This window comes from Alternaria arborescens (genome assembly GCF_004154835.1).
Source record: "Alternaria arborescens strain FERA 675 chromosome Unknown contig_25, whole genome shotgun sequence".
Taxonomy (NCBI): Eukaryota; Fungi; Ascomycota; class Dothideomycetes; order Pleosporales; family Pleosporaceae; genus Alternaria; species Alternaria arborescens.
The window spans coordinates 281,409-302,896 of record NW_021167880.1 but is presented as its reverse complement, the minus strand read 5'-3'; the positions used below and the strand labels follow the sequence as shown (position 1 = coordinate 302,896).

Sequence of the window (21,488 nt, the reverse complement as noted above, 5' to 3'; positions counted from 1 at the left end):
GGCGAACAGGCCTTTGATGCTGATAGCAAAACTCCTTGTATGCAGAACGCAAGGAGATCGAGAACGCCATTGTATGCAAAGAAAGGGATTAACCAGTGATGTGTTCAGCTCAAAATCGCGCTGCATGAGTCTTCGTATATCATCGACCTTTTTCTGTCCTCTGTCCTCTGTCCTCTGTCTCTCTATCCCGTCTCCTTTCCTTTCTGTTGATTATACCATTATTCCTTCAGCTGTACAATGTGATATTAATACTTTCTGATTGCTACTAGTGACCACTATAGCAACCAGCACTAGCGATGTTACACTACGAGCTCTTGCCCGCCTCGAAAACTTTGGTCATGAAGTCGTCGACATCAAGGTCAATCTTCTTTTCCCGCAGTATCTTCGCAACTTGCGCCGCGTCACCTTCCATACAGCTGCCTTCTAGTATACTAAGTATGGCGACTGCAGCCCGCGGAAGGTTCTTGTCGCCCTCGATCGTGTATATGTCCATGATGCGCGCAGCATGTTCGACACCCAGACGACCGCAGAACAAGGAGCCGAGTGTGTGGAAGAGGTAGTCTCTGGGTTCGACTCGCAGCGTCTCTAATCGTTGTGCCAAACTGGGTGCTTTCTTCGACAGAACGTGAAGGGTTGTGGAGTAGGCGGCATGTATGGCGTTTTGATCGTGGATGAGGAAAGACAGAGGTAAAGGACGGTTGAGCAGGTTGCACAGAGTGATGAAGGCTTGCGGCGCGCCTTGGTTCAACAGGAGCAATGCGGCGATGTGATGTATGTCGAACTTTGAGTGCGGGATGTCTGGGCGGTACATCGAGTAAGCTAGGCATACATCGACAAGGTCTCGATGTAGCGGTTGCTCGTCCTGTGCCTCCTGTGATGTCCGTGCGGAGAACATCTTGAGGTCCGGGAACACGGCCTGGGTGCTTTCGACAATGTAGACATAACGGCCTCCGAGCGCTTCGTGACCATGCGTCTTGACTTCTTTGCGTGCTTTCTCCAAGGCAATGTTATACGTTGCTTCCGTGACCTCGAGATCATTTCCGATTGCCATCTGCCAAACCTGGCCTCGCAACCGTGGTGGGATTCCGTTCCACCACATCTTCCTGTGTGAGGCGCGAAGTTCTGGATTTGTCATCTCAGTGGCCCAATTTGGTAACAGTAAGCTCGACCAGTACTCTGCCTTGATGCGAGAGGCCTTTTCACGAGCTATGGCCTCTTCTTGGGCGCGTTGAGCCTCGAGACGTTCTGTGACTGTTAGTCATGTGATTCTCTAGGTCTCAATTTGAAGGCATAAATGACTTACCAGCTTCCTCGATGCGAGCCAACATGCGCTGGTACTCCTTGAGGTGCTTCTTCTCTTCCTTGGGGTTCTTGGGAGGAAGCCATGAAGGTCGGGTCCGCGAGAGATATTTTTGCTTCTCAACCGATGGCTGAAAAGGATCGATCAGAGGATCGCTCTTGCGGACGGGTGGGAGTGCCGGCTTTTTGCTCTTGGGTTCTGGCTGACTCAAGGATGCTGATCGTGTAAGACCAGGCTGTTGTCTCGAAATTTCTTGCTTTCGCTCCTTCTCAGATTGGAATTCTTCCAGTTTTCCGGTGAGAAACTTGGCATCTGTGTCTAGTGCTGTGTACGTCTCTACCCACGTGTTCTGCTGTGTCGCCGACTGCGGAGATACGCCTCTACTGGAAACGTTTGGGGAAGGAGTCCTCTGGGAAACGCGCGATACAGAAGGCGCAGGAGAAGTCCTGGACGACCTTGAAGACGAGGACACCAAGGCGTCAGGATTGGGTGACGCCAAAGGCGGGCTCTCGCCAACCCAGGACTCGGGCGACCGATCCATGGTGGGACGTGGCGAGATGGGGATATTCCAAATGACAGCATCCTCGGGAAGCTCATCGTCTTCATCGTCGCACTCAGCCTCCCTTTCCTTTACAGTTTTTCTTTTTGAGTCCTGCCACGACGCCCTCCTCGAGCCCAAACCGGGCGACGGCAAAACCTCGTTCCGAGAGCTTTTGCGAGACAGGGTGCGCGGGGCTGAAGCAGATTTGTGCGTGTTGGATGGGGATGGTGATCGGGAGGAGCGTTGAGGGGCGGGGAGGCTCAGGCTCGAGAGGGATGGGACAGAGGGCGAAGTGAAGCCTCTCCTGGCCTGTTGCTTGCCTGGGGCGGAGAGCTGGGCCTGTTGTCGCACGGCATGGTTGACGGGGCCCTTCAAGCTCGGGTACTTTGGCTTGGTTGCGCCGGTCAGGTCGCGGAAGGAGTGGGCCGAGTGGGAATGCGGGAGGCTCCTGTTAGAAAGCGAGGCTCGCGGGGCTTCAAAGAGGATGCGATTAGACGGGCTCGCAGGCATGGGGAAGGAGGAGGGCCCACCTGATGCTTCATCCAGGTTGATGTCCTCAAAGTGCGACAGGTTCTCTGTCGTGCCCATGAAGTCTAGGAGGGTGGACGAGTGGATGCTGGACGACTTGGACGACTTTGAGTTTGTGAGGTCCGGCGGGCTGCCAGGCGGAGCGCCAAACGTTTGCTGGGCATCTTGGGCGTAGGTGAGGGTGGCCATGAGCGGTCGGGGCGGTCTTCGCTGGGTGGAGAGGCGTAGTGGTATGCCAATGCGGTGAGGAAGTCGCTGTTGGTTTGCGCAGCTATCGTCGCGCTCGCAAGGGGCTTTGATCAAGGCAGGCACATAGCTTTGCCCGGAAACAATATACAGCGACTTGTCCTGCGAGATGTAGTGCACGTCGGCGTCGGAAAAGTCGTCGTCTCCAGCTTCGTAGACAGGAGGCAGTCGATGTTGATGTTGCACCGCCGGCATCTTCGTCGATTTGGCGACGCAATTTGCGGAACTTGCGCTAACCCCTGATGTCGGGGGACAGGGATGGACTCCAATGGTGGGCCTCGCAGTGCTCTGGACCCGTCAGCGGCGCAGAGTGCCTTGGACGAGTTTAATTGCAAGCAGCGGACGAGTCTATGTTGGGAATGGGAACTGGCATGGGGACAAAGGGTGAGAATCTCTGGCGATATGCCAGATGTTACTTGAAACCACAAAAACGAATACGGGGAGGACTGAGGCAAGTATGCTTCCCCAGCCGGCCCTTGTTCAATGCACCTAGCAACGCGTTTTACGAAGCTGTCCAGCTGTTGGAAGCCTGCATAGTTGACCCCGGCTTGATTGGGATGGGGGTTGGTGTCCCAGCCGTCGCATCTACGCTTGACATCACGATACCACTTCTTGCCGGCCAATCATCTGCTAGGCTCCATGCTTATCAGGCCCAAGTAACGACCCGTCTCTACACTACCGTGCTTTGCTTCAATAGCATAGCGTTCCAACATGCAAGAAAAGACGAATAACGACATCATCCTCTCTGCAGTCCATCCGTCACTCCCGAAGCTGCTGCAGCCAAGGCCCAAGGCTTGCAGTCGCGCCCACATGCCGCCGCTAAACGTGGGCGCTGCGTGGGCCCCCGGCACAGATCCTTAGGTTGCTTCTTCCCGAGTTCCTGATCCGTCACCTCTCCCAACATCGTCTTGAAAGCCTATCCTGCAACTTCTTTCTTCACTCCACTTGATTAGTGCATTAAGCTTTCAATGCCAAGTAATTGCCTTCTCCAGCATCTGTCTCTCTGCCATGTCAGAAATGCAACAAGCCGACAGAGACCTTTTCAGCCAGGCTAGTAGCGCGCGGTGCTGTGTCTGCCTGCGCTGAAACACCGTCTGAAAAGCTTTACAAGCCAGCCTATCCCTCTAAATTAGCCCTCGTTGGAAACAGGTAAATACGAGCCCCGCCATGTCATCCTCCAAACCGTGGAGTCGATCTAGCCAAATCGCAGATCGTGCATCCACCCGCATAACTTGTACGACATGGAAGCTTAGCCACACTTACCACTGAAGCTGCCGTCGCGAAATGACGCCCTGCGCAATCTCTGCCTCTCTGCTGCCGCGCCATCGCGAACGGCGCTGTAGCATCACATAGGCTAGCGCAATCATATTATCTACCGTCCCTGCAGTTCCCTTGTCAGCAATTTCCTTCGCTAGCGTAACCGAGCGCAATCACGATCGTCCGTGGCGCAAACTGTGCTCGCTTTTGTGTTATCTGACCATCATCCATTCCACGCGCTGCCTCTTACTGGGCAGCCCTGCATGCGCATCTTGATGGATTTGGACTTCAACACTTCAAATAGGAAAGTTTAGACGTACTGATAAGCAGATTCGAACACGTCGTCCGCACTTTGGATAATGCGCGTGCGTACTCGAGGCACCTCACCGCCGCTTCAACAAAGCTTTGATGCAGATTCGCTAGTACCGTTGCCACGCTGTTCAACGATTGATCGATCAACATAGCTTTAAGCTGGATTTTAAAAGCGCTATCAAATATCAGCAAAATATTGGACCTTTATTTCCCGTCCCTAGCCTGATTGGCCGGACCTGTATACCGGGTATTGACTTACTTGAGAGCTTTGCGATGGAACGTTTGGCCGGGCATTTTGGTCAGATCTACAGTCAGAGAGTCCTCAACACCTGGACTAATTAGCCCTTGACGGTCATCAATCCAAAAGTATACATCCAATGCGACGTACCGGTCTTCGTAGGGCGCTCTGTCTTCTTGCTGATCTCCAACGTCGTTGTATCGATGCAGACGCCGCAGTACGGGAATTTGCCATCTGAGCCGCTTGTTGATATCCGGGTCCCCTCCTCTGTCATCACGTCAAAGTTCGCCAATGACTTTGAAGGCTTGATTACTACGCCGTATTCTGGATGGTCATTGTGCATGACACGTACGAAGCGCCGCGCGTACTCTTCGTTGATACTGATCAGAAGAAAGTCATCAAGCAGACGAAGTAGCAAAGAGTCGTCATCAAGTGCGAATCCGAGGACATCGCGTTCTAACTGAGCATAGAAGAAGTTGCACAGGATGCTCGACAAAACAGACCCTTGGGGTATGCCCGTCTTCTGGCGATAGAAGCGCTTCCCGATCTTGACAACATTTCTCTCTATGTGCTCCTGCAGGAGCTGCATCAAATCATCTTTAGTCTCATGCCGTTGTAAGTCGGTGTTGACAAAGATAGTGTTGGCCTTTTTGCCTGCCAGCCTATCTTGCACCAGTTGATTGAAAGGCGTTATATCCGTTGCTGCATCAGTGTGCGGAATGTACTTTTTCAGTGGCATTGGATCCACATGTTTACCATCAAGGCGTTGTAGAGAGGGAAGAGGAGATATCTCCACATGTTTGCCCGTCTTGTAAGCTTGGATCGACATGAGACTGTCGATCATACGCAGTAAGCGTGACTGCGGTATGGTATCGAAGCAAGCCTGCACGTCAACTTTGGCAAAATAAAGCCGAGTGTTGCCAAGTCCCCGTTGTCGCAATGAAGCCTTAAAAGATGCAAGCCTGGGAAACATATCCCCGACAGAGAACAGTGAGCAGCCAAATTGTTCGGGCCGTAGTGACTACATCTGGTTAGCGCCGACAATGTCGTCAACTTTAGCAATATACTGACTTTCTCATAGGTGATCGCATTAAAAGCCGGTGTCATTACCGCGTTTATACTTCGACCAAGCATCGTAGTCCCATACCGCATTACTTGCTGTCTTCTCTTCAGGTTCATGATAGTCCGGAAGCCTTGCCTCTTAGGAAGAAGACGAATGTTACTGAAGCCGAGCTGACGTGCAGACAGCAGTCTTTCTGTGCTTTCTGTCGGCATTTCTTCAAACATGTTCGTACGCAGCTCCAACAGAGCAGGCTCTGCCAATAGTCGCCAGACATCATGGCGGAAGTAGAAAAGCCTGTTCCGGTGTGCATTGGATTCGGTTACATGGAAGTTCGTGCGAACCAAAGGGATGAGGAAAGAGTCAAAGAGCCAGTAGACGAACTCAAGAAACATCTCTGTGCGTTTGCTCAGGTCGGAATTGGAAATTTTTGTGTCGTCGTTGTGGCCGGGTGGGCGCAGCCACGCTATTTTCGTGATCTGGGATCCGTCAGCACAATTCAATATTCAGGTAGAAGAGTGCAGACCTGTATATTCTGTGTGACCTGATGCAAATTGACCGACTCAAATCTTCGAAGCTCTATGAACTGGTCTACCCAATACATGAGATTGCTTTTGTTGTGTTCGTTACCCCAGAAGCCTTCGGGTATGACCTTAGAGATGACTGCACGACAAAAAGCTGAGACGTGTGCCGCTGGACACGCAAGATCTGTGAAACATGTTTGCTGAACGGTGCGAGTTTCGGACGTATACTGACTCTTCTTTTCACAATTAGTTGTCTTTACGACCGGCTGGAAAACGCTCTTCCTCCATTCTGGCTTCGTTGACAAAGGCATCCCCTGCCTGCGTTAGCATGATTTCTCAAAACACAGATCAGTCAGTACGTACCTCGATTGGAGCGTAATGTCGAAGCATTTCCATGTACGAACACCGCTGGTTCCGCACTCGAAGTTTCTCAACCAACCTGACAGCGTCACCTCGGAGCCTCTTGGGCGTTCGCTGTTTCCATTTGACTATCTTCTCAGCATTGGTAGCTTCGCTACCCAACTCCCGGCACATTCTACTGTGTATGTCTTTCTCGCGCAGCGTGTAATCCATGAACGGCATGGCGGTCTCACGCGGATCTACCTTGGAGGTGAAGACATTGTGCAAGCCGAATTGACGGGGAAAGATATACCGCATGATGTGTATCGTCTGTTGCTTATCTTCCCGACTAGGAAAACGATTGAGAACATCTACCGGCCAAGTCAGGTAATTGAAGCATCCGAAGGATAGTAGAGAACGCACGAATGTGGCGCATGCCAAACCTTACACCACCTTTGGCATTCAGGGCCGCTTTCGCATATAACATGCGACTCCGCACAAACGTGATTGTACCTGCTGTTTTACATTCGCTTTTGACACGTGAGGAATTATTGACGGCTTCGTAATCCGCATCGACTCTTACGGTGTTGCTCTTCTGAAATCCATCCGATTTTATCTCAGAAATGGGCACTCCAGACAATTGGTAGTAGTTGCCCATATCTGCATTGAGAGGAATGAAGATAGAGGACTCCAGAAGCATATCTATGATGATGCGATCGCCGCCCTGACCGAGTAATGCGTGCAATCGACACCATACTGGCTCTTTCAAAGTCTGCCTGTAGCTGTTGGGTTGACGCTCTTGCAAATTAGGAATTGAAGAACTCGGATTCCTATTATTGCCCTGTTCACGGCGGGTGGTTCCAGTTCTTTGAAATCCATGACAGAGCAGGTGCGTTGGCTTGTGAGCTGTTGAGCGCTTGAATAAGCGCCATATCACGAAATCGACAATCTGTATTCACTCAGTAGGCATTCCATAAGTGTAATCCTGGAAGCATGTGATACATGCCACGACCTACCTCAGATTGCATATAGTACCCAGGATTGAAGGTGCTGCCAGGGGTACTTTGTGAGCGCTGTTGGGTAAATGCCCTGATATCCTTTTCCCGCTCTTCTTTGAAACCTGTATGAGCACCTGTGTCTGCGTTCACACTGGAAGTGCACACTAATGTTGAATCGAGCAACTGTACTACGGCGGTATCGAGATGATTCTGACTTATGCCCGGGGCGGATGTTGCATGTCCAAGCTGCGAGATCTTTCGCTGTCTATTTTTCGATGTGCTTGGTAGTTTGGATAGCAAATATTGGCGCAGGGTAAGCACCACTGGATAGAGACGTTGTAGGACTGGATGAGTAGCGTTGGTGAAGGATCGGTCCACATCGCGTCTTGCTTTCTTGCAGGTTTCTCCACCGCTTTGAGCACTGCCTTTCCTCTTCATACTGAACTATGCACATGTATTGCATGTCCGATCGCGTTGTTGGTGTTCGTGGCCCGAGGGTGGTGTTTGTGAGGTGTTGGATTGGGTTAGCCCTGACGCGACAGCACGCGCCATCGCGTGACTTGGACTGGCAGTTACAAAACCCGTCTTGCATGCTATCACTATGCAACCCGTTGTTTCACGCTGACTCCAAGTAAGGAATCTTTACAGCGACATTTAACCCAGCAACGAGACATACTTTGAAGCAGCATGGAATATATATTGTTTTGGAGCTATGGGTTTATCTATACGCAGGCCTGAGAACCTCCCAGTCACCACCCATGTTGCGCATGTCTTCCGGCTCATCATCCATCAAACTCCTGCCTCCTCGACCACCACTCCTAGTGCTTCCACCGGTACCAGTGCGTGGTGGCAAAGCTGGTTTCTCGAAATCATCATCGATAAGATTTTGTACCGGTTTCCTCGTTAAATTAGGTGGCGGCGCCATTGACCGTCTGGCTGTTGGTTGTAGGTGTGCTCTCGATTCTTCCGGAGGGTCGTCGCGATATCGTTGTGGAGGAGGTGCGTATGACGGCCCCGGCGAGGGACTCTTGGAGAGAAGTGAAGGTTTCTTGTTAGGAACTGGGGGTGGGGCTGGTTTCCGGAGGACTTGTGGTTTGTTTGAGGATTGAGCTGAGGGAAGCGTGTTTGATGCGCGGTACGGTAAACTGGGCATGGAGTGTGTGGAAGCGTTTGATCCGCTGCGTCGAAGATCGCTGAGCGAGTCTCGCGCACCGTCTGAGCCAAGTATTTGATTGGCATGGCCTGGGTACAACGGCGCAATCATCTTGCGGGCTGCTGGCTTCTGCGTTGGCGGTAAACTTGCCGAGTAACCGTCAAAATCAACTGTGCGTGATCTTTGTGAGCCGCGTGCTGGTGGTGGCTCAGGTCTGCGACTGTTCGGCATGTGCTTGACATCTACCCATTCTGGTTCTGGGCTAGGCGTGAATGGGTTGCTCGGTCGGTTTGGATTTGGGAAGTGATTGTTAGATGGCGGTTCTACGCGTGCCTTTGCCGGTAAACCTATGGAAAATGAGCATCCAAGCTATAGCAGGAATTAAGATAGGAATACCGTTGTCAAGCCACCACTTCCTCCGGTCTGAGCTTGCAGGTGGCAGCCCTGGCTCAATACTATCATACCCTAAGAGATCTTCGTCGTCCGTTTCGTCTTCGCCTAAACGTCCTGCTGCATGAGTATCGCCCACAACTTCTCTTCTTTGTCGATACAAAGCCGCCTTCACAACATCCTTCTTCTTTTCGTCGATTCGCTGTACCAATAACTGAAAGGTGGCGTAGACTGGACGGTGGTCGGAGAAACGAAGTGGGGCATCATTGTAATGTATCTGCCGAATGTTGTCACCCTTGCGAAGCACACGGTCGCACCAGGCGGGAATGCGTGCTTTCTCCGACGTATCGTATTGATTACTGTTAAGATCATACTTGTACGTTGGTGGGAAAGTTATGCGAGCCTCGGAATAATATGGGAAGGTTAAGCCGGCGACCATCTGGAGATTGAGCTGCAGAACGTTAGCTATGATTCTTGCGAACAAAGTGTGAGTGCCTACCTGATCGTTGTCATACAGGGTTTCAAGATCACCAACATGACATAACCTTTGAACTTTTTCGTTGCTCAGACCAATTCGGTAATTGAAATCGCCGAGCCATATCACAGTATCGTGGTCTTCGATTGACCGATTTCTCTGGAAGCGTAGACCATGGCTGATAGTCTTGTAATCACGATTACGCTCTTCGTAGTTGGCAAACCCAGCTGCAAGATGTGCTGTAACCAGACAGACCGAAGTGTTGGCGTACTCGAATCGAATAGCTACGGCTCCTTTGTTGCCAGCCATACCTGACATGCCAGTCTGGGATGCCAATTAGCCCAATACGTGGAAGAGCGAAACATGCTAACATACCTTCTTGAGAGCGCCCTCAACATTCTTGATATGCTTTAGGCAGTCTGACCGGACAAAGACCGACAAACTCGCACCTACTAGTTGACCACCTCTGAGAATGACATATTCATCTTTTCTATGCTTCTCAGCGTTGTTGTTCAAACACGCCCTAACGGCTTCCTCCCAAGCTTCGCGTCTATCTGGGTCCGTCGACATGATTTGCTGAGGGCTCAGTTCAACAATCTCTTGAAACCCTACAGCTACTATCTCGGGGCACTGCTGTGACGGATCGACGTCTGGGCATAGCCATGGCGAAAGATCGCTTTTGATGCCACTTGTCTTTCCGTTCAAGTTGAACGTACCGACAAGGATATTGATCATCTCGGTCTCTGAATACTCTGCGGACCGTCGCGCCAGCTCCGCAACCACGAAGTCGTTGAGGGGATCGTACAGATGCACTGGAACCTGGCCAATCAGTCTACCAAGTAACATATCGATCGTGTTCTGTCGCCCTTTGTCCGCGAAGTTGTTAATGTACATTCGAGTGGCGCTCTTACGAGCGTCTGCCAGAGCACCAGCAAGCGACATCTTTCCCGATCGCGTAAACGAGGACTTCAACGCTCCTGTACCTGCATAGATTTTCGAAAGAGCGTCACCACAGTCTGCCCACATACTTGAATGTCTGACCCAGAAGTCCTGGCTAGCTCGAAGGCCCTTGTGACTTAAGAAGATCTCCAACGCCATCTTGCTAATAATGGTTTGGACAAGATTCGTCCGGTCGAGGCAATCCAGGCAGTTTGTTCTGAAGACACCCTCCTGTTGTAATATGCTCATTGTCCGGCGGACAGCGTAGTTTTCTCCATTGTGTCTTGTGACTTCATCCACCTCTTCCGAGAGATAATATCCAAATCCTTCGGCAGAATCTTGGATCCATTGAGCAATCATACTAGCCATCTCATAGCCACCTGGTCCCCGTGTCTCAGCATGGAAATCGTATTCCGTGAGCTTGATGAGATCGTGCTGTTGGTCATTGATGTCGCTTCCTTGATTCAAAGGGCTGTTTCTGATGTGGCCGCGATATCTATGCGTCAACTCTAGTTCATTCTGCTTTTCGTTGCTCAGAAGATTGACGACATGAACCGTGCCATAGCTGAGCTCTAGATTGTCGAAGTGCTTGTCGAAGGCCGGCTGCGTGGCCTCTGGCGACCGAGTGATGGTGATCTTCTGCTGCCCTGGAAGCAAACCAGCCTGCTGTTCCCAGAATATGGGTACACTTCCTCGCACCTGCACGTAGGAGAAGCAGGCCCCGGACGGCGCCCAATAGATTGTCTCGCTTTCAACAAAGTTTGCGACGTTCCCGTCATCGTCGATACCTCGCGAATTGAACCTCGTTCCTGCCCTCTTGCACGACAATCTGGAGATCAGTGTCATGGAAGACGGCATGCCCGAGTCTTGTACCCTAATGGGAGCAGAGGATTTGGGGATTGTAATCGTAAGGGCGAAACCCCGGATCGCAGACGTCAGGATCCCCGAAGCATCCAGAGCCTCCTTCTCCTTGGGCGCAAGGCGACTTCTGAAGTCGACCAGCGGCTGGATCATGTAGGAGTTCCACAGAAAGCCAGCGTCTAGACTATCGATGGAAACGGTCGCGGCGTCGGTTGTACGGTCTTGCAATCTTCGGGTGAGGTCGAAGTCTGAGCTGTAGTAAAAGGTTCCGCTGCTGAGTATCTTCTTGAGCGCCAGACACGGGTGTTCCATGGGCGACTGCTCTTTCCTGCCGCCGAAGCCCATTTCGTATCCTTCGTCGTCGATGGTATCGGTAGGGTAGGGATTGACTTCGTCGTTGAGCAGGGTATCGTAGCTCGTGCTGGTCAAGCAGTAGAAGCCGACCGAGTATATCCTCTGCACCGTCTCGCCAGGCCGTACCGTGGCCACCTTGCTCGCGCCATTGACGACGACCAGGAACACGTCGCTGTTTACAGTGATCAGGCCCAATGTGCCGTGTACTTGGACTGAGTGTAGCGCCCGGTAGTCATCTAGGTCGATCTCCTCCAGCCGGGTGAATTCGACCATGCAGCGCGCGGCGCCGGCGCCATTGCTCCCCAGCGACGTCGACGAGGCATTGATGTTGCTACTCTGTTCGGTGGTGGATGTGCTGTGTCGGAGGACGAGTGCATGGGTCGAGGTAGCGAGGGCGATTGCGCGGTGTGGGTAGTCTTTGATTAGGACGCGGATAGACATGGTCGGCGGTAGAGAGCGGCGGAAGAGGGTTGCACGGGTGTTCCGATCATGTCCCGGGGCTTGCCATGGGCTAGAGCAGTCAAAGCGTTTGCGCGAGGTATGGCGGGCGCGGTATGTAAGCACGTGTGTGCCTTGGTGGTTGTTCTCAGCTTGCAGAATAATGCTGGCCTGGATCAATGCTGATCACAACCCAGCATGTGAACCACTCGACTGGTGCCCGACCCTACACAAGGCTTCCCTGACCACCGCTTACACCGGCAGCCGGAACTCATCCTTCGGGCTGCTAAACATGTGGACCTTATTCTCGACATCTCGGCAAGTGCGGCGCGGACGTGTACGCTGTTGCTCAACATCACGAATGACCTCATAGCCACCGAGCATTTGGCCAGCGGAATGCGAAATGCTAGATTAGATGTGGAAATAAAAAACTATAGGTGACCGCACCACAGCTATGGACAGATGCTACAAATCCCTCGAGATTAAAGTGAAAACACGAGACCAACCGTACGCCATCAGAATAACAGTCCCTGCAAACATGACACATTTCTCTACTCGTATGCAGACGGTCACCGCCTGCTGTACGCAACCCTGGTATTAGTCTCTTCGTAGCCGCCACGGCTGCGACTGCGTTGTCTGCTCCTGTCCCGCCTTTGGTATCTCTCGTAGTGATCGCTCTCGCTCGATGCAGGCTCCACATATCTGTAGTGCTCGTAGCGAGGGTTCTCCGGACTGTAGTTGCGCTCGCGTTCGCGCCTAACCTCACGCTCAGTGTACACATATTCGCTGCGGCCAGGGCTAGAGGAGCGAGAGCTCATGCTGGACCGTGGAGAAACTTCGACATAGTGTGCGCCGCCATGGTGAGAATGGGCCTGGGTATGGTGAGACGAGATGTGGCTAGGCGGTGGAGGTGGAGCCGGCATGGGCGCCGGGGGTGGTGGAGGCTGTACAAACACAGGCACAGGCTGTGGTGCGGGGATCTGGAGAGGCTTGGGTGAGGGCACCGCAACGTAGGATGCTGAAGGCCTAGGAGAAGAGTCGTGCACTATTTCGGTGCGCGAATAACGGCGCTCAATGTCGCGCGATTGACGTGAGGCGCGGCGACGGGGCGGAGAGCGGTTCCGCTGGACGACGCGGTACGGGACTACATGGTCCTCTTCCTGCTTGACTTTGACGAGACACATGGCGCCTTCACTCCCGGTATGAGACGCGGTAATGGCGAAGCCTCAAAAAGTGGGAAGCTTCGATTGCGATCGCGATGTGATTCGTGGGACGATCAACGTGGGGTTGGATCGAGGGCGGGACGAAGCGCACCACGAGGGAGTACAAGAGGCTTCGCAACCGCAAGAGGGGCAAGAGCGAAGAGTAGATGGGCGGAAAGTGAGCGGCACCCAAGGAAGCCAACAGAGAGCATGTATATATTCCAGAGATCGGGCAGCCGATGCCCAGCCACACAGCTGACCCCCATGTCGATTCTATGCTGCTCCGCCTTGGAACTCAACATGCGAGTGTGACGATGGGGTCTGGGCTTTTCTGACAGCTGAGTACTAGCGTGCCGGTACCCTGGTTAGCCTCAGGTACGAGCCGCCATTGTCAACAAGCAGAGTAGCGTGAACAAACATCAGATTTCAATTGCCGTCTGCACTCGTAGTTATCATGCTGCATTCCACATACCACCATTAGGCATGCCGTCAAATCATTGGTCCCAGACTATGTATATAGCGTTCAAATACGCTATTCACTCCTCCACAGGTGCAGTACGACTGCCCGTCCTGCTACTCTCTTTCAGGGTCAGCCCTTGGCCAATTTCCCAGTACGTTACTTTCCAGTATACATGGGACTCTCTGGGCGGGGCGGGCGGTGTAGGCTGCCTTCTTTCACTTCCCGAAGGAAAATGCTTGCTGAAGTCTGAACCATGTCTACCACTAATCATCCATGGGCTTGTCTTCCAGCGTAACACCTCGTGGTGCTGTAGGTGTGTCTTCTAGCGTAACGCCTCTTGGTGCTGTGTCATCACTCCTCAAGCTACCGGTAGAGTCCCGGTTGCCCCTTGTCAAGCTGCCTGCATGCTTCCGTGGGAAAGGCACTCGCGTGCTTGATGGCGCTGGGTGCTCAACAGGGGCAGCAGCGGGAGCAGGAGCAGCCTCTGTTGTACCGTTCGTAGTTACAGGAGTTGTCTCGTGGGTGGGGCTATCATCACTTCCGGGTACTTCAAGCGAACCACGGTTTGTTCCGTTACTCCTCCGAGTCTCGGTGGGCGAGGATGTGTTCACAGGGAATCGAGTTTGACTTCTGTCACGGCGATGCGACCCAGAGATGCGTGAGCCAGGTGCTGGCGATGTTGCCCGTGGAGAACGCTGAGCCGCAATGGCACGCTGGCGCTCCTCCATGTTTGCTCGTCGGTTACTCTCATCTGTGGATATCGCGCGTGGACGCTGTGCGCCTGAAGATGAGTGAGTGAGCGTGCTTGCGCGCTTCAACTCCCCGAAAATCGCATCCTTGTGTGCGAAAAGGTCGCGGACGAGACGGTAGCTATAGCGCTCGTTCATTGTCAAACTCGATTCTTGCCTTGGCCTTAGAATGCATGGCGCAAGTGCATTGGCCAATGCTGCAACATAAGTCTCATCGGCAGAAGTCAGCTCAATGAGACGAGTGAAATGGGTACAGATGGCATCGAGCGTTGCGATGTTCGCGAGACGTAATTGGCCAAGAGTAGATTGAAGAACAGAGACCCGAGTCTCTTCGGACACATCTGTGGCAGTAGTGCTGTAGATAGTCTTGACAATCTCGTAAACGTGAGAAGAAACCAGTGAGTCTGATATGGTTAGCTAGCGAGTCAACAATTGAGGTTTGATACATACCAGGAAGTTCCAGAAGATAAAGCTTAAGGACACTAGCGACGATCGGTACATCATACTTCTCAAGCAGTTCGTCCGGGAATCTCTTGCCGGTGTTAATTTCAGCCCGGAGGTTGTGGGTCTGCGACAGAGGAACGTCAACAAGCCAGATGCCACGGCGGGCTTCGTCGCCTTCCAAGTCGGGATAATGGTTGTCCAGGAATGTGAGGACTGTTGTGATGAGCACCGGAACACGCTTCTTGTCTGAACGAGCCCGAGCCTCCAAGTCTACACCGAACGTTTGCTCGTCTACCGAGTTGTAGTAGTTCTCATAGGTCGTGACTCTAGGCACGAATGGTCCAGTCCTGTAGTTCTCGAGCATGTATCGGAGGTCGCCCAGGGGCTGGACTGTCTCCTGGAACAGCATCATCTTATCGACAGTGCTCTGAAGACTAGGAATGACGTTGCTAACGGCGCCGGAGAAATCCAAGATGACCGCCTTGATAGCCTTCAGCCTGTCTAGTTCACAACGTTCCATGAATTTGAGGTGATCAACCATAGCCTCTTCCAGGTTGCAGCGCAGCGAGTCAAGCTTCTTGACGGAGGCCTTGTATCGCTCGTCAGACTCGTGAGCTTCCCGTCGAAGCCTCTCTGCCGGTGTCTCGTTCGGGTACTGGTTGTTGAGTGGGTTCCATCCCTGGAGATACTCCTGAACAGTCGAGACGGGCGAGTCAACGGCGATGCTGTCTGCCGATGAAGTTGACATGGCGGTGGAAGAACGTGCCAGGGGCTGCTTCTTTTCAGGCAGTCCGGTAACTTGGAACGTCTTGGGCTTCCACTGGTAGTTCATTCGGGAGCTGTTTGCGAAAGTGTTGCCAACATTGCCGACCAAGCGCAGGAAGCCATGTGCTACGAGATCCTGACCAATGCGCTCCGCATAGCTCACGGTGGTTGCTGCCATGTGCTTTTGGATGTACTCAGTGATATCGGCACCGCTTGAGCAGTTCTGGTAGGTACCAAGGATGGGAACCTTGACCTCTGCGATCTTGATGTTGTCCAGCATGTGGGTGAGGATCTTCTTGACCTGGTCTGGCTGGTAGGTCTCGTCGCCAAGGTCGATAGGCTCTTCTTCCTCGTTCTCTGGCTCGGACATCTTGATGGTGGGCACCTTCATCTTGGGGCTCTGTGCGGCCTCGCTCTGGGGGTCCTGGAATGCCAGCTTGTCCTCCTCTTCCAAGTCCTCGACGAGCCGGCACTTGTTGTAGTATTGCGATCGGTACTTGCGGACAGCATCGGCTTGTCGGTCGTGGATCTTGATGCGCGATTGAAGGTCATCCTGGGAGTTTTGCACGCGGGCGGCATGCGCCTCGCACCAGCGGCCGAAGGGGTTGACTACCAGCTCTCGAATGTTGGATGCGATCTTCTTGTGGTTTGCGGCCGCTGCTTCCATCTCGGTGCGCACACCTTCGTAGGCCTGTTACCAGTTAGCGTGGAGCGGTGGCCGTGTCTCGTGGGGACGCACCTTGCGCACGCTTGCGCCCTCATCTCTGCTGAAGCCCCCGCCTATGCGATCGGTGGCTGGTGTAATGGCGGACAGACTGCTTCCATAGGCCTCCTCGGCATCAGCTCGCATGCGGGCCACAGTCAGAATCTGCTGGTTTTCCTGGACTCCCTGCTGCAGCTTCCCAAAAAGAACGCCCAGGCCTGGGAGAGTCAGCCAAAGTGGGGTGGTGTTGTGTGCGGCTGCAGCTCTTACCTCCGGCATAGTCGCTCGACCAGAAGGACGCCGCGAATCCGGTCGTCATGGTGCCGTGTGTTTGCAGAGTTGCCCAAGGAGCGGCGAATGTGGGGTATCAAAAAGAAACAACGAAGTTGGGTACGGGTATGGTCGTTCAACGGCCGTAGTGAGCGCGCGGAGAAGATAAGTCTGGGGAACACGCAAGCGCAGGCCCAGTGACAGACGGAGCGGCCTGTGTGACGTCGCACCAGCGAAGAGGGGACTCGGGGTGACTTGACGGTGCAGGTGGCGTCTGGGGAATTGGAGATAAGTCGAGTAGGGCGAGACTGAGGCACGTCAGGAGGGTGTTGCAGACCGCAGCTGGGTCAGAACTGGCAGAGCTGAATGATGTCTCATGTACCCCTGCATGTGGCCGTTTGTCGTGACAGCCCTGGCACCTTTAGGCAAGCCTACCAATCTTGCGAGCTTCCGACATTTCGCCTTTAGCGGTCGATATAAATACCAACGTAATTCACCGACCCCCAAGCGCGGCCCCTGCATACGAAGTAGACTAGAGCTAGAGCCACGCGCCTGCTACCGTCTACTGTATGCATCATCACCGTGCTAATGCTGTCGCGCCGCCAAAGTGACAAGACCACCGACTGCACTCCCCATTACATACACAGGCAGAACGCTGCGGAGCGCCGTCATCACTGCCCGACCACCCCTGCACGTGCTCGTAGCCCTGGGTTCCTAAAGTTTCGGGTGCAGGTGCATTCAGGAGACACTCCAAAGTCTGTTCGGCGTGGAGCCTGCCTCTGTTAACCATTCATCCGTCTTACTGTACGCATACGTCGCCTTGGCCCTCCAGGTCAGCCCCGCCATCAAAATCCAAGCTTCGCAGGGGAACCGAGATCTCGCTCGGTAAACGCTCCCGGGTCCACGCAGCACGCTTCCCTTTCCATCATGGCTCCAGCTGCGTTTGATGCCAACACACAACTCAACTATGCTCGTCACATCAAGTACTGGCGGCGCAACTTGAAGACGCTGCTGCCGCACTTCTACACCAGCAATGACTCCAACCGCATGCTTTTGGCCCTTTTCACTGTGTCTGCCCTCGACATTTTGGGAGATTTAGACGCCGCTTTGTCAGCTGAGGAGCGGCAAGGTCACATTGATTGGGTCTACAGTTGCCAGCTGTCTGAAGGAGGATTCCGCCCATGGCCAGGCTCCAACTACGGCCCTCTCAGAAATGAAGAGAACAAAAACTGGGATCCTGCCCACATCCCTGGAACTTTCTTTGCCCTCCTCACGCTGGTCGTGCTGGGCGACGATCTGGAGAAAGTGAAGAGAAAGGAGATCCTGACATGGCTGGTCAAGATGCAACGACCAGAAGGCAGCTTTGGAGAGACTCTAGGCGACGGCGACTTTGTTCATGGCGGAAACGACTCTAGGTTCGGCTACATGGCAACAGCCATCCGGTGGATACTTCGAGGCGACTTAGAGGGTCCTTGCGAAGGTGTACCGGACATCGATGTTGACAAGTTTGTCAACTGTGTTCGACAAGCAGAGTGCTACGATGGAGGCATATCAGAAGCACCCTTCCATGAGGCACACGCTGGCTTCACCTGCTGCGCCATCGCTGCTTTGCATTTTGTGGGTCGTCTGCCGTTACCACCATCCCAAAAACCGGACGGTCTCATCCGTGGAGTGACCGACGTCCCTAAAACCCTGCACTGGCTCGTCTCACGGCAGACTTTGACGCTAGACGAGGACGATGGTTTAGATACTTTGAACGACGAGACAGATACATCAGAAACGTGTCATGACGCGCATACTTTTGTCAAATTGAGCTCCCGCCCGTCTGCACAAGCAAAATCAAATCTGAAAGGACGACCCCACATTCATTTTGAATTGGAGTGGGTGGGAGTGAATGGTAGATGCAACAAGGTAGCAGATACATGCTACGCCTACTGGACCTCGACGCCCCTACAACTTCTTGGTCATTTGGATATCATCGATCGGCAACCCATCAGAAAATGGTTGTTGGACAAAACGCAGCATCTCGTTGGGGGTTTTGGCAAGGTCACAGGAGATCCACCGGACATGTATCACTCTTTCCTGGGCCTCATGGTCTTGGCTATGTTTGGAGAGACTGGTCTTCAGGACGTTGACTCAGCGCTATGTATAACACACAAGGCAAAGAGACATCTGGAGTCGCTGTCGTGGAGGAGGAAGATCCTCGGCATGGACAGCCCGTATAATGGCACCCAAGCTCCGTCATAAGAGAGCATAGGCCTAACCGGCGATAAGACGTAGATAGATGTATAGATTGGTGGACGTTGTAACGAGTAGCGCACATCGCTGTTGAATATTGTACTAAACCTTACCGATCTTTATGATCCTTGAGACCATGATTTGCACTCCCTAGTCTCTTGGGAATGTAATTAGACATTAAGATCATGTCTTGATGTATCACAATCTTTGGTCCATGGTAATCCCTACACGGTGTAGCGCCAAAGCACCTCGGCCCCACCTAAATTCCCAAGATCCCTGCTCGCCCAGGTAATTTTCCTGAACTCCAACATCTGCTTTGCGAACATCTAGCAACAGCACCAGCCATACCACACCCCGCCCTACACTCAACACTACACTCTGCACACCCTGTAACTATGAGGAATTCGGCGCCACCATCAAAGAAACGCAAAATTGCGGTCACAGCCCCCGAAAAGATCGAGTTTGACTTCTCGGCGCGCGAAGAATATCTCACAGGCTTCCACAAGCGCAAACTTGCACGGATAAAGCATGCACAAGAGGAGAATGCCAAGAGGGAGAAAGAGGAAAAGCTGAGGTTCAGGCGTGAGGTACGCGAAGCTCCGATTCCATCTTCACCCAAAGTTACCGGATAGCAAGATCCATGCTATGGCATGCGCATACGTCCTAGACATTCATTCAATATTGAAGCTAACAAAAAGTTGAACTACAGCTCCGAGAACAGCGCAAAGTTGACCTAGAGAAACACGTCGAAGAAGTAAACCGACTCGTCAAACAAGCAAATGGGGATCTGGACGACATCATTGCGGGCGAGACATCCGGCGAGGACGATGACGAGGAAGAATTCACAGGCTTCCAAGAACCCGAACCCATCAACCAGGAAGACGAGTACGTCGACGAAGACAAATACACAACCGTCACCATAGAAAGCGTAGGAATATCTAAAGCAGGCTTCTCGAGACCAGGAGAGGAGGACGAAGAGGCGGCGGCGAAGAGAAAGGCAGAAGAGGAAAGGAAAAAGGCGGAGGAGGAGGCAGCGAGCAAGAAAAAGGTATGGACAAAGGCGTGGCCGAAGAATAGCGAGAGGCCAAAGAAGAAGAAGAAGAAGTTTAGGTATGAGACCAAGACGGAGAGAAAGGCTGAGCGCATGAAGCAAGGCTTGAAGAAGAGGAAGCAGAAGGAGGCTAGGACGGCGAAGTAAATGGGCGGGGAATGCTTGGGAGTTGTGAAGCTACACAAGTTGAGATAATGATACCCCTTCATGAATGTCACAGCCGACATGGCGCATGCCGGCGCGTTCGTATGTCGTGATGCTGCATTCATCTCAGACAGCCCTATTCCATTATAGCACTGTGGGTCGTTAATGGTACACCGCTTTTTGGTCAAGGTTGTCGAACCTAACAGTCACATGTGAGTAACAGTATAAACCACTTCATGTCAGGAACCGCCAATATATTCGCTCAGGGATTATCTAAAGCGAACAAGCCCGCCCAGCAAGCAGCCGCAGGAAAGAAAACAGATATGTAGGGGTAAGGTAGGGGGTACGGGGGAATGTGATATAAAATCTGCCTCTTCTTCAAGCTCCGCCGCATGCCGCAGTATCATCCTCCACCACTACCATCGCCGTTCATGTTGTCGCACGCACTCGAAATCGGGATCCGCAGAGGGACGATATCGAAGCTCGACTCAGAACTCGACTAAATACAGTCAACAAGCAAAAAAGAGAGACGACAGCGAGATCAGATGTTACCGATCTCCTTGACGAAGTCGTCGAGCTCCTTCTTGGTGTCGGCGTATTTCTTGGCCATCTCTTCGTACTTGGTTTCCCACTGGTCGCGGGACTGCTCGAGGGCTTGTACTTTGCGTTCGTAGTGACCGGACTTGACATCGGTTTGGCGGAGCCTGGGGGGTGACGTGTCAGTGGATGCAGATCAGGGGTAGTGGATAGTGGATAGGAGCAGCGGTAAACGCGGTGAAAGAAGAAAGGGAACGTACTTCTCGTTGAGCTCGCGGATCGTCCTGTCCGATTCCTCAGCTTCTTCCTCGAGAACTTGGATCTTGCGCTGGAGGCTCTCGGCTTGGGTGCCAGCCTGAGCACCTGCACCAGCTTCGTCCTTGTGGATCTTGACTTGCCCCTCAAGCTTCTCAACCTCGCTCTCGAGCACAGAGTTCTTGTGCGTCAGCGAGGTAATCTCCTGCTCCTTCTGTGTGGTCTCGGCTTCGAGGCGCTTGACAGTCGCCTTGAGCTCCTCGGCGCGGGCGCTGCTCTCATCCGCCTCAACGCGGAGAGCTTCCATGCGCTGTACAAAGGGTCAGGTCAGCGTCTACCTTGGTACAGTAGGTGTGCATTGTGGCGTCGGGTACAGCTGGGTACCAAAGAAAGGGGATTTGGCGGGGTATGCGTGGACTCACCTTCTTGATCTGATCCATAGCTGCTGGACGTGTGTAGGGCGGGGTAAAGAAGGGTGTCTGTGGTGTGTTTACAAGTGACGAGAGGCGGACAGCTGCAGGCTATGTAGGGATGTGAAGCGGCGCAGTGTCGAGAGTAGTTGGTGTCTGAGAATTGTCTCCTGCAAGCGGGTGTGCAAGCTGATAATGCGGGCAGGCGCTGCCGAAAGGGACTACCTCCTCCGCCCGGACCCTTTCCAAAGCCCAGACCCTCTTTCCCGCCGCCCTAGCAACCATTGGTAAACACAGGCGCATCGCC

General features: G+C 53.0%; 8 protein-coding genes across 8 annotated transcripts; 2 read left to right on the top strand and 6 right to left on the bottom strand.

Annotated features, from left to right (window-relative positions):
• Nucleotides 1-304: 304 nt before the first annotated feature.
• Nucleotides 305-2,810, bottom strand: AA0111_g9200 (hypothetical protein; the record flags this gene model as incomplete). Its single annotated transcript, XM_028655733.1, has 2 exons — nt 305-1,245; nt 1,304-2,810. The coding sequence occupies 2 exons, from the start codon at nt 2,808-2,810 to the stop codon at nt 305-307; spliced, it is 2,448 nt and encodes an 815-aa protein (XP_028503238.1).
• Nucleotides 2,811-4,439: 1,629 nt separating this feature from the next.
• AA0111_g9199 (hypothetical protein) lies at nt 4,440-6,663 on the bottom strand (the record flags this gene model as incomplete). The annotated part of the gene is made up of 5 exons (XM_028655730.1): nt 4,440-4,513; nt 4,573-5,443; nt 5,494-5,961; nt 6,009-6,320; nt 6,370-6,663. 5 exons carry the CDS (start codon nt 6,661-6,663, stop codon nt 4,440-4,442), a joined length of 2,019 nt encoding a protein of 672 aa, XP_028503255.1.
• A 1,398-nt stretch (nt 6,664-8,061) lies between these two features.
• Nucleotides 8,062-11,956, bottom strand: AA0111_g9198 (Inositol-1,4,5-trisphosphate 5-phosphatase 1; the record flags this gene model as incomplete). Its single annotated transcript, XM_028655729.1, has 4 exons — nt 8,062-8,843; nt 8,893-9,337; nt 9,386-9,685; nt 9,737-11,956. The coding sequence occupies 4 exons, from the start codon at nt 11,954-11,956 to the stop codon at nt 8,062-8,064; spliced, it is 3,747 nt and encodes a 1,248-aa protein (XP_028503256.1).
• Nucleotides 11,957-12,522: 566 nt separating this feature from the next.
• Nucleotides 12,523-13,137, bottom strand: AA0111_g9197 (hypothetical protein; the record flags this gene model as incomplete). Its single annotated transcript, XM_028655728.1, has 1 exon — nt 12,523-13,137. The coding sequence occupies one exon, from the start codon at nt 13,135-13,137 to the stop codon at nt 12,523-12,525; it is 615 nt and encodes a 204-aa protein (XP_028503247.1).
• Nucleotides 13,138-13,878: 741 nt separating this feature from the next.
• AA0111_g9196 (Rho-GTPase-activating protein 8) lies at nt 13,879-16,595 on the bottom strand (the record flags this gene model as incomplete). The annotated part of the gene is made up of 4 exons (XM_028655727.1): nt 13,879-14,768; nt 14,815-16,264; nt 16,313-16,494; nt 16,547-16,595. The coding sequence occupies 4 exons, from the start codon at nt 16,593-16,595 to the stop codon at nt 13,879-13,881; spliced, it is 2,571 nt and encodes an 856-aa protein (XP_028503248.1).
• An 878-nt stretch (nt 16,596-17,473) lies between these two features.
• Nucleotides 17,474-18,793, top strand: AA0111_g9195 (hypothetical protein; the record flags this gene model as incomplete). Its single annotated transcript, XM_028655726.1, has 1 exon — nt 17,474-18,793. The coding sequence occupies one exon, from the start codon at nt 17,474-17,476 to the stop codon at nt 18,791-18,793; it is 1,320 nt and encodes a 439-aa protein (XP_028503249.1).
• A 386-nt stretch (nt 18,794-19,179) lies between these two features.
• AA0111_g9194 (hypothetical protein) lies at nt 19,180-19,982 on the top strand (the record flags this gene model as incomplete). The annotated part of the gene is made up of 2 exons (XM_028655725.1): nt 19,180-19,371; nt 19,494-19,982. 2 exons carry the CDS (start codon nt 19,180-19,182, stop codon nt 19,980-19,982), a joined length of 681 nt encoding a protein of 226 aa, XP_028503250.1.
• Nucleotides 19,983-20,520: 538 nt separating this feature from the next.
• On the bottom strand, nt 20,521-21,211 carry AA0111_g9193 (hypothetical protein; the record flags this gene model as incomplete). The annotated part of the gene is made up of 3 exons (XM_028655724.1): nt 20,521-20,683; nt 20,777-21,081; nt 21,194-21,211. 3 exons carry the CDS (start codon nt 21,209-21,211, stop codon nt 20,521-20,523), a joined length of 486 nt encoding a protein of 161 aa, XP_028503251.1.
• Nucleotides 21,212-21,488: the final 277 nt, after the last annotated feature.